This window comes from Vipera berus (assembly GCF_964194415.1).
Source record: "Vipera berus genome assembly, chromosome: 1".
Classification (NCBI taxonomy): Eukaryota; Metazoa; Chordata; class Lepidosauria; order Squamata; family Viperidae; genus Vipera; species Vipera berus.
In genome coordinates, this window is record NC_138202.1 from 199,275,963 (window position 1) to 199,292,077 (window position 16,115).

Below are 16,115 nucleotides of genomic sequence, written 5' to 3' on the forward strand. Positions count from 1 at the left end.
ATATTCTCTGGTAATAATTGCCGGTAATTGTGTTACATATTTTTGTGTATTTTAAAGAATTCAAATTCCTCAAGATTAAAAAAAGTGAAAGTGAAGAAAGAATGGAAAGAAACAGGTCATTGAAGTGACACAATAGGAAAACTTCAAGAATACATTTTTCCTGCCTCCCTCTTGTCCCCTAAACTGCCTCTTGTAACAAGAGGAAGTTAAGCCAATAGGAAATCTTACACAGCCATAGCAGGCAAGGGCCAACAACTACAACAAATGAAGAAAGGAATTTACAATACTGTCAATTATTTTCTTTTTTGCTAAAGCCCAGTATCACATTGCCCACAAAGTTTATCAGATCCTCACTCCCTGGATACCTACCAAAAACTTAGTTTGGGGTGAGAGGAAAGTAGATTCAAACATGTGCAGGTGAAGAAATAGTTGGCTATCACAAAATATCGTTCTTGCTTCTATTAACCCTTTCAGATTTGAAACTGCTGTGAAAATATCAGCTGCTTTTTTTTTTGAAGGGATATAATTTTTTTGGCTTAAAGTTGACATTGGTCTATTGAACTTAGAAGGAAGTGTAATTAGTAGGCTGTGGGCCTAGTTCTCACTAAGGTTTCGATATGAATCATTTGTAGGTTTAATTTTCATAAGTTTGGTTTGTGATAAAATAATAAGTATTTCCTCTGCAGAAAGTGTTAGAATTCTTCTAATATACTTTTTAGATGATATATTTTTTTGGGGAAAAAAACAAGAATTCCATTGTCTAATATGATACTGTTTAGTCTAAAGATCTACACTATTCTATGAGAATCAGGCTTTATGGATAAAAACACTATCACAATTTTGAGTAATGATTTTGGATTTTAATCCTAATCTATAAATCTGTACACACACTTACATAGGCCTATTTTAAAATTTTAAAACTGCAGTGAAATTTAATTTCAATTCAATACCTTGAATTGCAATCTTGAAACAAAATGTTTTTAAACAGATAAATCAGATTAGTCAACCATTCTTTATTTTGATCAAAGACCAGTGTAAAGATAAATCAGACTATTCAGCAAAAATCTTCGAAATCAATATACTTTAAGGATAGGTAACCTATATCCTCTATAAGTTTTACATTACAATTTCCATCATTTCCATTAATGGACTTGCAAGCTTGCATTGAAAGGAATAGCAGTTCTAATCATTTGGGAGGACCACTAGCAGTCTAAGCCACCAGCTTATAAAAGATTGGACATTATTTATAAAGTGCTTTACGAGCATCAAAAAACCATTTTTACATATAGCATTTCAAATTATGTAATAAGGAATTAAAATATTTACAGTTCTGAAAGTGTAAAATTAAATAAACATATATAAAGCAGTCACAAACCAAACTACAGAAAAGGTACACATTACATGAGTGCATGCATACACACACACAAGCACACACACAAACTCCTCTCTAATTTCCTCTGTATAAAACTCTTTCCAGTTCAGCTTCCAAGATTTCTCCCCAGGTGTCTACATCCATAGGATACATACATTTTTCTGGTAAATTACTTCGTGACTGAATATTGCTATATTTTCCACTCAGCCAGTCATACTTTACTTTGCTTTTCCAGTAGTTTCTATGCAGCGTGACCTGATAAAAGCAATTAGAGAAGAATAGGAGATATAAATAAAGATACAAAACATAGGTTTCTTATGTATAGAAACTCTTATCTTGCAAGCAGTTCCATAATGGGGAAAAAAATCATTTCTCATCTTCTTAAAAGCTGGCTTTAAACCAGATTATTCTTATTTTTCACAGATGAAGAATAATTTCATATGTGAAAACTCTGTAAACTCCTTTCATTTGAGAGGACATATCTATTCTATACCATATAATTTTCATTTCTTATATTGCAAGTCATTTGAAGCCAGTATTCTAAGGATGTCTTATTCCAGGGAAAAAAAAAAGAACGGACTTCTAATATATTTCTGCCCACTAGTGATTCATGGAAATTATTACACTCTCATGCTAGAAGATTCAGAATCATTAATGTTACAACCAATATTTTTACTGAAACTTTTTTTATATAAAAAGAAAAAGTACTTTAAGCAGAAGTGGATTACATTAAAGAAATGGTGAGTTGGATGAAGAGCTTCATTCTTTCTCTTCTGGACAAAATAACATCACCAGCCAAAAAGTCTTTCCTTCCTTTTTAATATCACAGTACATATTTGTTGCAAAATTGAATTACACCTGTGCCAGTTTTTTAGTGGATTCTGTTAGGCCTTTCATTACATACCTTGAGACCCTTAGGAACATGTTGTTACATTTTGATAGTAAAATGACAATTTTAGACATTGCAAATTGTTACTGTCAATTTAAGATAAACTGTAAAATATATTAAATAGAGCTATTTGAATCTTTGATCTATAGTGGTTGGTAATAGCTTACTAGTCATAGTTTAAGGTGATGGTATTCAGCAACTTCTGCAACAAAGCACGATGATGCCAAAATGACATGCATGTGATAATGGCACCATTATCACATAATGGCACAGAAAATCTTTTTGAAGATTCCCCATAATGGAAATATCTTTCTGGTGCTGGAAAGAGAGCCTTTCATTCCTTCTAGGCTAGAATAGGTTTTCCTTTGGGAGTTGTGTTTAGTCCCCATTGTCTCTATGGTTAGAAAATTCATAGAGATTCCTGTCTTGTGTTAGGCTTTTATTGTTTTGCTTTATTGTTTATTTTATTGTTAATTCTAATACCTGCTTTTAATTTTTAGACTGTTTTTTTCCTTTTTTTATTGTATTAAAAATAGAAAAAGCAGAAAGGAAAAAGAAAAACAAGCAAGCAAACAAATAAATAAATAAATAAAGCAAGCAAGCTGTGATGATCTTTCTATTGTGCCCCCTTATAGCTTAGGAAGCTAGAGATAATGCAGAAAGGGAGAATAAAGTGACCCTTGGTTGCAAAAGGTATCCACACTAATCATATGATAGTTGCATATGTAGTGAGAGTAAAGTTAAAAAGTAACTATACCTGAGGGTAAAAATACATTATGTGTTGCTATTAGATTTTTTTTTCTTTTGTCATCTTTTCTTTCTACTGTATGTCTTTTATGAATAGCCAGCTTTACTGCTAGAATATTCAATCTGGCAAGACAATAAAAAGACCTATATCTGTCTCCTTAGGCAATAACAAAATACAAAGTCCTGCAAACAGAAATAAAACAACTGTGGCAAAAGAAAGCAAAGCAACGGTAACAGGTGCCTTGCGTGCAATCCCAAAACAACTGGAGCACCTTTTGATCACCATTGACATTGACAGAAACACCATTAGTCAATTGCAAAAGCCAGCTTTACTCAGGACAGCTTACCCCCTCTAACACCATCAAACATCAAATCTTCCTATCTCAGGTCCTTGGGAAGGGTTCAATAGGTGGATAAAAATGCCAAATCCAGTTTGAGTATCTGGCTGACTGTGTCATGAACCATAATAAAGTCTTAATTGGTTCTTATAAATATGGCCCCTTATCAATATGGCAAATAAATAAATCAAGCTTCAGAAATAGTGAAATATGGCTGTTTGGTTTTGGCAAGTTAATATATTGAGTTGGCCTTCAGTGGGATAAAAATGCTTAAAGGTGTTTCAAATGATAAACAGAAAATGCATATAATATGTCTGGCTAGGTTTTGCTCTAGAAATACAGGAGCAAAAGACTGAAAGGATGTGCAGTTTTTGTTTTGCAACTCATTTGTGTGTTATATGAGAAAACATAGTAGTTATCATGATACTTCCTCAATTATGCGATTGTTGCTTGATAGGTTTATTTTAAAATAAGCCCTCCTACAATTGCCTGTTATCTCAATAAAGTAGACTTTTTTATTAAGTAGAAACTATAATGGAAACTATGTTCCTTTCTGAGAAACTACCTAGGCTTCTTATAGAAAGCAGGAGAGTACAACTAGATCAGGGGTGTCAAACTGTTGGACACCACAGGCTGGATGCATCATGCAGAAGCCACGCCCACCCCAGCTCCAGCAAGGGGAAAAAAGTCACGATACATCGTGACACATCACGTGATGCCATGAGTTTGACACCCCTGAACTAGATAATTGTGCTAAAAGGGACAGCAAGCTATGGCCTGCTTCATGAATCTTAGGAAGGTGCAGAAGTTTGATGTAATGTTGCCATCTATCCTAGAGGATGGTCTCTCCCTGGACATAATTCAAGAAAACAAGTTCCTCTTGGAATTGTTTCTGGGTTTTGTTTAGGACAGGGATACATAGCCTCAGTGGTGGGATTCAGCCAGTTTGCACCAGTTTGGCAGAACCGGTAGGTAATTTTTTCTTGCCCAGGCCCAGAATGGACTTCCGGAAGCAGCATCCACACAGAGAACTGATTGTTCACATATCTGAATCCCACCACTGCATAGCCTGCAGCTTTAAATACTGGCAACTCTTATTCTGAATTCGTTGTGACCCCAGGCTAATAAAATTTCTTCAATTTCAAGAATGGAGACATGAAAACTGGTGTGAGTCCTAAAATAGGCTTGTTACTAAAAAAAACACCCCTAAAATAATTGCTGTTCCAAAGCCGGAAAATCCCATCTGTGTGATGCAGTTCTGTCCATTTGGAATCCTCCCTCATCTTCTGTGCATCTTGATCTCCCTGACGCCCAACCAGCAAAAAGTTACTCATTCCTTCAGCCTAATTTCCTAGAATTGGAGTGAAGGCAAACCAATAATTCAGATATTCTATACAATTTCTATCTTATATTCTAAATAGTGAGGCTTTCACAAGCTGCACTCCAAAATTACTAGCAAAACCTTGAAAGCAATTACTTACAGAAATATACTATCTTCTGTCATCTTTCTTTCTAGTTTTGTCAAAAAATAAGACAAGTAGCTTAATCTTATACTACAGATTAACCTTCAAGTAAATACCCTAAAAGCTTGACAAATTTCAACTGTGCCAAAAGACTAGTGATACTGTGCATGGAATATTAGATGTGGATATAAGAGATCATACTATAATCAGGCATCAATTAAACTTACTTTCCATGAGTATCCTTTTCCTCTGTCACCATCAACCTCTCGCTGACAGACAGCTCTTATATTTAAACAGTGGCATTTCCATAAATCATCACAGTGCTCAATGGTTTGGTTCCAGCTCTTGCAAGTTATTGCTGCATTGCACAAGCTCTGAATGTCAAGTTTGCTAAAGATCTTTAAACTGACTTCTAGTGGAAATACTTTCACAAAATCCCCTTCACTGTTGCCTTTCTTCTGTTTGGAAGATTTAAAGAACAATTTCTTACAAGTGGTCGTTGCAACAGTCTGCTGGTTTTGTTTGGATGATTTCTGTTTAGACCCTTTTTTCATAGTTTAGACTTTGTTTAAATACCAGTCAGCCTGTCTGAAAAAAATAAAATTATTAGAAATGAAACCATAATAAACTCTGTTTAGAAACATTTGCTGCTACTTAATGTCATTAAAGCACTATTTCTGGCTAAGTATCAGCGCTATGTAAATGTACACAAAATCTCTCTCTGTATACAGTGACTATGAGCACAATCATTTTGGGAATTTGGGTTTTAATACTACTGCTGTTTTCTCTGAATTATACTTTGCCTTTCTTAAGAAACATACTGTATAGATATGTGAGTGCATGTGTGTGTGTGTGTATATACATGTGTCCACACAGGCAGGCATATTTTTTTCTATTCAGTTAAGTGGAGCATCTTGAAGTGATACACTAACTGAAAAGTAGCAATTATCCAGAGACAAGTTTTCCAATCTGAGCCAAAGGAAATAATTGCTCTCAGATTTTTGCACATACTATACATGTATCCACCATATGCAGTGCTTTTTTTGTAAAAGAAAAAGGTGCCGGAACTCACACATGTCATACAACCCGCCTTGCCTACCCTACAAGGTTCCATCCAAAAAAGGTGCCGGAACTCCGTTCTGAGCGTTCTATGAGAAAAAAAGCCCTGACCATATGAAATAATTGACTGTTTTGCTTCAGTGTGATTATGAACCCCTGGGAAAAAAGACGGGATATAAATCTAATACATATCATTATTACTTTATTCATTTTCAACTCACACTCGTTTGTTGCTTGAAAGCTGGACAAAAGTTTCTATGACTGCAACAAAATTGTTTTGGCAGCTGGGCCTGAGGAGCTGTCTGCTTGGATGGAAGCTATTCCTCTGTGTAGAGCAGAGCACAGTCTCACTGGCAGACAAAAAGGGCGACTTAGGATGATTGGTTTACCTGAAGGTTGCCAATCAACTAAAATACCTTTTTATTTTCCCACAAAAACACCTCTCAAGGCTTTTGCAGCAGGATGGTGAAAGGGGGGGGGGAAACCCACAGAAGCCTGGAATGTTTGGTGGGGCTGATATTGTGTTGTAACCTGGTATTTCAACATCAGGGGGGGGGAAAGGCATGAGTACAGGAGCTTGGCAAGAGGGCTGATTTAGTAATAAACTAAGAAGCTGAAGGTCTTGTATAAATGTAAATAAGTTTCACCTGTTAACAAAAAAAATCGGCAGTTGTTTTGCACAGCCACCCAAATAAGCCATCTTTTAATATTAAATGCAGCGTGAAGGGAAATATGTAAGTACTGGAGTACTTGACTACTGTTTCCCTAGGATTTAAATTTGGGTTGCTTAAAACATTTTTTTTTGTGGGGGGCGGGTTCAATGTAAAGCAATTAGCAATGTAAACTTCATAATTTTAAATGGATCAAAGCTATGTTTCTCTCTTTGGGAGTTTGTGACTTTGAACAGAATCTTGAGGATTCTTTCTAGAATAATTTTTCGAAGTACTGAACCATATTAATAGTCATCAAATTTACATACACCTCAAATAACAAGTCTCTGCATTGTATTAGAATAAAAAGCACAAATTAAACACACTAATTAGCTCTCTCCTGATATGTGTACGTAGTTTTTTTTTATTTGCAGTTGCAGCTAAAATAGGATGGGCTGTAATAAAAAAGTGAATAAATGCAGCTCAGGGATGAACTGTGGAGTCCTTAGCACTCCGGTTGTTCACAGGATGAGGTTGTGTTTGTGGGTGCATATACAACTGTTAGGAATGGCGAACTTTAAAGGAGACTATTTGGAGTTCAGGGTTGAAACGAGGGGTTCTTGGTGCTCTCCGAGCTTGGTTGTTTTCTTGCAGACGTTTCATTACTCAAACCAGGCAACATCATCGAAGCTAGTTAGTTGAGTAATGAAAACAACGAAGCTCGGTGAGCACCAAGGACCACCTCATAGCGAACTTTGGATATCGTGACGGGACACTGTGGACTTTCCACACCAGCTCCGTATAATTCTACGAAACTGAAAGGAATTCGACTGAGAATGTACGTCAAGCGATTTCCACAACCTCCTCGAGACACCTTTATTCCCAACGAAGGCTAAGAACCCCACCCCGCATCACCTGACAGGCTATTTAGCTGCCCCGCTCCCTAGCTCCGCCCTATTCGGTGATTGGATGCAATCGCGACGTCGCCGAGGAACGCAGGAGGCTCGAGGCCCCTCACCTGGCTCCCGGCCCTCCGTTTCCGCTAACGGTTTTAACGGCTTCTCCCATTCGAATTTGTTTACTTCTCTCTTTTTTTTTTTGCTTCCCCATGGCAAATTACGTAATCAGAGGCTCCCGAAACACCGGCCTTCGCCGATAAGCATTTTGGGAGTTGTAGTTTAGTGGCGAGGCAGGAAATTCCGTAGGCGTAGTGGATTTGTGGCGCAGTTAAAATGGGTGTGTTTCTTTCCAAAGGCGGCGAGTTATTGGTTACAGCGGAACGGCATGTTTCAGTTCAGCAGCCAGGAGGGGTATATACAAGAAGGGACGGACGGTACGTTGCTGTTTTTTCTTCCCCCCTTGTGGAATTTTACTTCCAAGGGGAAATGCGGGAGTCCTGTTGCCATGTCTGGGTTTCATTTAATGCCGGTGGACGGGGGTTGCCCTTTGCCGCTGCCGCTCGGGGAGACAGTGATAGGAAGAGGCTCTTTTTTGGGAGTAAGTGCCCCAGCGAATCGGCAAAGGAGTGCCAGTTTGTCTAGTATGTTTGTGTAGTTGACTGAGAGGACGAACGGCACTAGCAGCGAGTTCGTGAGCGACCGCTTTGTGGGCAAGTGAAGGAGATACACACTTCCTTTACATTGAATCAGATCGTCAACTTTACGTTTCCTTCCAGACGGCACTGTACCCAAACAAATTTGGGAAGGCAGTACCTTTTACCTTGATGGAGGCTTTCCAAGATTTAAGCATGCTTTGACAAAGTCTATTACAAAGTCTATTAAGCATGCATTCAAAGCAACCTGATGGACCAAGGAGACCCGTCCCGCCAGTCAATTAAGGGGGCTTGTCTTTTGGAAAAGCTTGGTGAAATCAATCAATAAGATTTAATGGACTTTGTTTGCAAGCTAAACAAAAGAAAATAACATATAAAAGTGGAAAGGCTAAAAGAAGCAATGTTGCTTGGTTGAGCCGCTTAACAGTACAATTAAAGGAGTCCAGATCATTGCGCCAGACCTTTACATGCATGTAATTCATATGTTGATATTAAATATGCATATTTTATCCACATTGGTAGGACCTCTTAGACCATCTGATAACTTTAGTATAACTTGTATTGTGGCTTGGTGATATTAGAAGAATAATTTGAGGTTTCAACTCCAGCCGGAGTTGTTGATGAACAAATCAAAATGAAATCCAAACACTGAGGAAAGGAGATTTATTTATTCCCGAAAGAGGTTTGCTCTTGGGGTTAGTTTACAGAGAAAATTGGGTGCAGAGACTTTTTTTACAGGGGGATTGATCCTTGCTGTGGGCTTGGGGGCCATGGTTGTGTACGTTCTGTCAAAAGGTAATTGTCCTTTCTGATTAGATGTGCAGATTGAGGTGCTTCTGCCCTGGGCTTTGATCTTGAGATCTACTTTTTTGCCACTCCTTCTTGTAGCCTTTCCTATATAGGGAGTAATGATAGGAATATATGTAGAATACAGAGTTTAACTTGGGTAAGTGTTCTTTGGATCCCAGACCCTTTCAATCCTGTGACTAGTGCAACCTTCTCATACAGATTGGACACTGGGAAAAACCCATCTAAAAGTTTCAGTGTAAATTTTCCCCTTCCAGACTGGAAAAGGATATCTCATTCTAAGTGCGAAATAAAGGCCATATGAGGATCCAGTGTGACATAGCGCTAGGTTGCAAAATGCAAAGCCTCAGATGTAATCTCAGTTCAGCCATAAAGTTTGCTGGAGGTTCACCAGCTTGTAGCTACCTCTCAGGTCTCTCAAAGAAGGAGCAAAAAGTAAAGATTCTACAATAATACAAATACTACTCTTAGCAACCTTTGGTGCTATGCAAATGCAACCAATTACTCAGCTCCTAGGTGCCTACCTTGCTCCATTGGATGAAATCTCAGTCGTCTTGAACTCACTGTGTGGAACTCCTACCAGCTACCCCTGGTGCTGTGCAAATGCAAATAGTAACTCTTCTTTGTTTTTATAGTAATTTTATTAAAGTGTAATATTTACAATAGTAAAAACTAATACAAACTGAAAAAGAAAAAGAAATAATAGAAAGTGCAGAAAAGAAAAAAATAAAAATAGAAAAGTATGTAGCAAAGAAAAAGTAAAAATTGTAAAATAGTGTCCTTTCAAAACTGTAGACTGGGTTTGAGCAAGATGGCTATTACCTCATCTCCTAGAGCTCTGAACCAGCAGGAGACCCTATCTTGTTGTCTCCTTGTGAAGAACAGCTGTCTGAAGAACTTACTAGGGCCCTCTGTTTATTTGGAGAGGAATTATCAAAGAGACTTGCTGTCTCTTCATTCTGCCTTGGTCAGCTCTGCTTTTCACACAGTCTTCCACCAGAAGCCTTTTGTTTCATTCTCTTCGAATTACCGGTAGTTCTTATGGCATCCTTTAGCACAGAGGTCCCCAACCTTTTGGGCACCGGGGACCCGTTCCATGGAGAGATGTTTTTCCGCGGACCGGAGTGCGTGGTGTTGTGTGCTGCCTGCATCTCATGGATGGGGCTTTGTGCGGACTGGTTGCTGGCATGCCATGGCCCGGCACTGGTCCATGGACTGGGGGTTGGGGACCCCTGCTTTAGCATACTAATTCAAAGTTGGAACATTCTGAGTCCAGAAGCATACATATATTCATTATAATTTCAAGAAAAACAGTATTTCTCATACAAGTACATTTAAAGGGATATAAATATGTAAAATGCAAAAAGAAAAGCCAATATAAGCAATAAAGACAGATGGGTAACCACAAAATCTCAAATAACCAGCATTTTTTTTAATCACGAATAAAATTCCAATTTTCAAGTTGTTTCTGAAAGTTATAACATTTTCTTTAAAAAGAATGTTACTTTGGTCAATTTTTTATTTCAACCTCATTGTGATTGCTTTCTAATTTGCAGATTATTGTTTAGTTTCAATAGTTGAAAGAAGACTATAACACTAATACCGTAATACGCTATATATTTGATTGAGTATAGATATTGTATTGTCCACTAGAGGTCACAATATGCAAGTTCTGTGAAGGAACCCCCACAATTAATTGTACTTCTTGAAGGCATATTGTATATTATAGTTATGTATTATTACATACTTGAAATTATAATTATGTTCTCTATTCTCTTTTTAGTTTAATAAGGGCTTTTCCAGTTATTTAGAGCTGTGTGAATCTTCTAAGTTGATGACCATAATAAAAAACTACAAGACAATTGGTTATATGGTATTACTTTTGTATTCAGTTTTTATGGATCGCAGTTGAAATCATTTAAGGAATAATGGCCTTTCATGGTTGTATTTTGACCTATTAGACATGATGGATACATATCAAAAAAGGACAAGGTTTCTGTATCTCTAATATAAATTTACTTAGATATTGTTTGCATGATTATACATACCTTCTGAAGCTCCCATTCTGTATTGCTGTTAAGGTGGAAGAGCTCTGTTTTTAGTTAGTTGCTTTTTGCTGTCTGTTTTCCAGATAGTGAATATAGATTTAGAAAGTAAATGGAGATGCTCTTTTGTTTTTCTCCTTTTCCTGTGCCTTAATGTGATTATGTATTTAAATTAGCTCTTTAGTTCTTAATTGGATAGCTTAATCTGTATTTGACATGAGTTGCCATGCATGTTTTATTGTGTGTAAACAGGATGATCAGTATTTTCATTTTAATAATAGGTAAAATAAAACAGTTTCTCTTTGGAGGAGATAGCTTATTTATACAATATTTTTTCCCATCATATTAACTGCTGAAAAATAATTGAATTGTCTATTTCCAGGTTGCAGATAAAAAAGTTTCCAGAAAGCATGCTATTCTGAAAGTAGTTGGTGACCAGCTTAGCATCAAACCGGTGGGTAGTGCTGAATATCCTTTTCATTTTTAGCCCTAAGTGGAAATAGAGGCTAAAATGGTAGAATTCAAAATTAATAGTGTTTTTGATATATATGTGTATATATACAATCAGAAAGCAGCCACGCCTCCACCCAGTCAGAACACAGCCCCACCGGCAGTTGGAAGGAAAGGAACAGCCAGACCACGCATTGCTCCTGGAAGCAGCAGGAGGAACACTCCGGCCTGATGATGACGGATGGGATTTCGTCGAAACGTCGCCACAACTTTCTGAAGATGAAAGGAACGCGGGAAGAAACCCGAGACTCTAGATCTACACATACAGACACCCGCGAGAATCTACGAAAACAAATATATATATATATATATGTGTGTGTGTGTGTGTGTGTGTGTGTGTGTGTGTGTGTGTATGTAAGAACAGCTATTTATCTTCAATAATCCAATAGTCGTCCTTCTTTCCACTATAACCTGGGCATTCCTGGTAGGTGAAAAACAGCAAGGAAATGTTCTGACTTGCATCTCAGATGTTGTTATACAATTGTGCCATTTGTGCAAAACAATCATTTGACATCATCACATCTTGTGATCATTATTGTTAAGCTCTCTACAAGGGAGCCTGAAATTCTCTGTAGTGGCATTTGGCAGGAGTGTAAGTCGATGGAAGTACCTCATGCAAGGAATTTTCTTGATCCCATACTAGTAAAACTTATTTGTGGTCTGTGAGTTCAATTAATATATAACAATCATTTTTCTCGCTGTGTTTAAAGTAATTACCTCTCCCAGAATAAGCTGCATTGTAATGGAATCAGTGCACATTAAGCCTATTAAGTCCTACAAGGTCTTCACTGATATCTGTACTAAAAGTCTTCTTAATTGGCAGGTCCATGTGAACCCTTGTTTTTACTGGCCCGATGAAGATGACCAACTATTTCCACTGGATAGAGATAAGTGGCATCAGTTGTGTCCAGGTGACAGTTTTTCTCTGTTGGTAGACAAATATATCTTCAAGGTTCTGCATACTCCACTGGAAAAGGAAAGCCTGCTAAGGTAATGAGATTTGATGTTGAAAAAGTGTCACTGAGTTTCAGTGTCAAGTTGCCTCTTAAAATATAATCTGATATGCAGTATGCTAAATGAGTCAAATTATGTTTGAGTCATTATTTAATTTTAATTTTAATTTAATTTTATTAGATTTATATACCGCCCTTTCCCAAAGGACTCAGGGCGGTTTACAGGGTATTTAAAATCAGTAATACAAAATACAAAAGTTAAAAAACATTTAAAAAAGATTAAATTATCCCTTAAAATAAAAACCCCGGTTAAAAAATTCTCAGCCTGGGCCGGAGAGCTCAAAGAGCCAGGTCTTCAGGTCCCAGCGGAATGAACGAAGGTCAGGGGCAGTCCTCAGCTCCACGGGCAGCTGGTTCCAGAGGGCAGGCGCACCCACAGAGAAGGCCCTCCCCCTGGGTGTTATCCGCCGGCAGTCTTTTACCGGCGGGACCCTGAGGAGACCCTCCCTGTGTGAGCGCACTGGACGAAGGGAACTTGATGCTGGTAGCAGGTTTTTCCTCAAATATCCCAGACCCAAGCCATTTAGGGCTTTATAGGTCATCACCAGCACCTTGAATCTCACCCGGAGGGCAACCGGAAGCCAATGCAGCTCGCGGAGTAGAGGTGTTACACGGAAGTATCGGGAAGCCCCCATCACAACTCACGCGGCCGCATTCTGCACCAGTTGAAGCCTCCGAGTGGTCCTCAAGGGCAGCCCCATGTAGAGGGTGTTGCAGTACACGGGAGGTCACGAGCACATGGGTGACTGTGCGTAGGGCATCTCGGTCCAAATAGGGTCGCAACTGGCGCACCAGGCGAACCTGGGCAAAAGCCCCCCTGGTCACGGCACCTATATGGTCTTCAAAATTAAGCCGTGAGTCCAGGAGGACGCCCAAGTTGCGAGCCCTATCAACGGGGGGTAACACCTCACCCCCCATCGTTAAAGGTGGAATGGACTGGTTAGTCCGAGATGCCGATATGCACAGCCACTCAGTCTTGGCAGGATTGAGACAAAGCCTGTTTCTCCCCATCCAGACCTGGACCGCCTCCAGGCAACGGGACATCACAGTGAGGGCATCGCTGGGTTGGTTCGGGGTGGAAAGAAAAAGTTGGGTATTATGGTAAGTGGTAGCTGAATAAATTATTTGTTCTATTTATCTCAGCTGTAATTGCAGGTATTACTCCTTCACCACAAAAAATAAGGTGAATACTATAACAATTGTACATATGCAAAAATGTAATTAGAGATTTTGATACATATATATGCATATATACACACACACACACACAAATATACTAATATTTTAAATATTGGATGTTCCTGTATTGTTAGATAATTGAAACATTTTTTTTCAAAATCACAAAAAGTAATGAAAGTTGTAATGACAGTTCAAGGGCAGCACTGCAGCAAACTTCTGTGTAATATTTCAGAGTAAAACAGATTTTTTTGGGGGGTCAAATGTTCATTCCTGATGTGGAATGAAGTAGAAACATTAGCCTTACTAAAATAGCAGGGAATAAATACCTTAAATTTATAGGGCATTAAATTCATAGTATTTAACATAAAATACTTATTTTTTTTCCTTCTATGAACGGTAGTTGTTTTGTACTTAAAAAAATATATTGTAGCACTTACATACATGCTAAATAAGATCCAGAACTTATTGTCTATTATCATGGAAAAACTAAAGAAGCTTATATATAGCTTATTGATTCATTACATTGGATTGTACAAATTCTTTAAAAGGCGTTCTTTGGAACAGGCAGGAGCACATATGAAGCAATCTTCCATTGTTATATTTGCCTGGCTCGCACAGCTGTTTTGAAGCAGCTTCCAGCTGTCCCTCTGTACACATGCAGAACTACTTTGTTTAGCAGCAACAATGGGATCAGCTTTCCAAGCAACAAACAAGCCTGGCTCCTTTAAGATTAAAGAAAAAAAAACTTCTTATAGATGCTGCTTTTGATTCCAAGACACTTATTTTGAAAGATTTGCACATTTGTTTAATGTCCATTTTTCCATAATTCATATTAAGACATCATCAGTTTTGGGCAACTTTAAAAGAAAAAAAAACTTTAGGCACAACAAAAAAATAACAAAAAATAGGGAGCGCTATAGTGTTTAAAGGGACGCGGTGGCTCAGTGGGTTAGGACGCTGAGCTTGTCGATCAGAAGGTCGGCAGTTTGGCGGGTCAAATCCCGAGTGCCGCGTAACAGAGTGAGCGCCTGTTACTCGTCCCAGCTTCTGCCAACCTAGCAGTTCGAAAGCACGCAAAAATGCAAGTAGAAAAATAGGGACCACTACGGTGGGAAGGTAACAGCGTTCTGTGCGCCTTTGGCGTCTAGTCATGCCGGCCACATGACCACGGAGACGTCCTCGGACAAGCGCTGGCTCTTTGGCTTTGAAACGGAGATGAGCACCAGCCCCTAGAGTTGGAAACGACTAGCACGCATGTGCGGGGGAAACTTTACCTTTACCTTTATAGTGTTTAATGTTTAAGACATGAGTTTGCATAGTTTTAAAATAGAATGTGGAATAGGCTGTAGGTACTAAAATTAGGCTGTGTCAAACATTTAAATGTTTCAGGATGCATCCAGGACTGTCCTGATGTGTGGTGAAATGATTGAATTTGCTTATTTCTTCAGTCTTTGGTGGCGAGTTTGGCCTGGTCCCTTTCCCCCCAGCCTTTGAAGGGGGCAATGGCAAACCCCTTCTGAAATTTTGCAAAGAATACTGTAGGGACTAGAAGCCAGGAGTCAAAAATTGACCTGAAGGCACAAAATAAAAAGGGTTAAAAAAATATAACAACTGCAGCAACAACGATAAGAAATAATAAAAATAATCCCATTGAAATAATTTGAGTCCCAAATCATAACTTTGGGTAGAAATTTTATTTTTTTTCTACTAAGTAATGAGTAATAATCTCTGCCAATCCATTGCCATTAAGAGGTTTATTATATGCAATAGGGACAATGGTAATCTCTGTGTAGAAGACCTACCAGATCAAATCCCTACAACTCTGCAGTCAACCATGATGTCTCACAGTCAGCCTTCAGAACAATCAACAATCCCTTCTAACAAAAAACAGCTTCCAGAAGTACATTCACTTATGGAAAACGCAACCGAAATCCCAGAGGAGGTAATTTTCAATTTTGGTGTACTGCAATTTTATTAATGGAAAAATTAAATGAATTTTATGATGGAGATGTTTTTCACATATAAGAAGAAATATGAGGTAATAGAAAATCTATTTTCAGAGAGGTTGTGGTGACAGGGCTGAGCCAGTAAGCTAAAAGTTGTTGTTAGCTGCGAAGTCATGTCTGACCCATCACGACCCCATGGAAAACATTCCTCCAGGCCTTCCTGTCCTCTACCATCTTCTGAAGTCCATTTAAGCTCACGCCTACTGCTTCAGTGACTCCATCCAGCCACCTCATTCTCTGTCATCCCCTTTTTCTCTTGCCCTCAAATCTTTCCCAGCATTAGGCTTTTCTCCAGTGAGTCCTTCCTTCTCATTAGGTGGCCAAAGTATTTGAGTTTTAGCTTCAGGATCTGGCCTTCTAAAGAGCAGTCAGGGTTGATCTCCTCTAGGACTGACCGGTTTGATCACCTTGCAGTCCAAAGGACTTGCAGGAGTCTTCTCCAGCACCATAGTTCAAAGGCCTCAATTCTTTGATGCTCAGCCTTT

General features: G+C 38.5%; 2 protein-coding genes across 4 annotated transcripts in view; one reads left to right on the top strand and one right to left on the bottom strand.

Moving 5' to 3' along the window:
- Positions 1-1,040: 1,040 nt before the first annotated feature.
- On the bottom strand, positions 1,041-7,847 carry FBXO48 (F-box protein 48). Of its 3 annotated transcripts, none has more exons than XM_081312618.1 (3): positions 7,537-7,847; positions 5,037-5,393; positions 1,041-1,627 (listed from the first exon to the last, which is right to left on the bottom strand). In XM_081312618.1, the coding sequence occupies exons 2-3, from the start codon at positions 5,361-5,363 to the stop codon at positions 1,448-1,450; spliced, it is 507 nt and encodes a 168-aa protein (XP_081168744.1). In that variant the 5' UTR covers positions 5,364-5,393; positions 7,537-7,847; the 3' UTR covers positions 1,041-1,447. The 3 variants fall into 3 exon arrangements, with proteins under 3 accessions (XP_081168744.1, XP_081168745.1, XP_081168743.1); XM_081312619.1 differs by having other exon boundaries at positions 5,037-5,397; XM_081312617.1 differs by lacking the exon at positions 7,537-7,847 and adding an exon at positions 6,090-6,368.
- Positions 7,848-7,876: 29 nt separating this feature from the next.
- Positions 7,877-16,115, top strand: part of APLF (aprataxin and PNKP like factor) — a 35,455-nt gene continuing 27,216 nt past the window's right edge. Inside the window, exons 1-4 of the mRNA XM_081312613.1 lie at positions 7,877-8,015; positions 11,305-11,376; positions 12,256-12,422; positions 15,395-15,566. Coding sequence (XP_081168739.1) covers positions 7,923-8,015; positions 11,305-11,376; positions 12,256-12,422; positions 15,395-15,566 — 504 coding nt within the window. The 5' untranslated portion in view covers positions 7,877-7,922. The remainder of the gene's footprint in view (positions 8,016-11,304; positions 11,377-12,255; positions 12,423-15,394; positions 15,567-16,115) is intronic.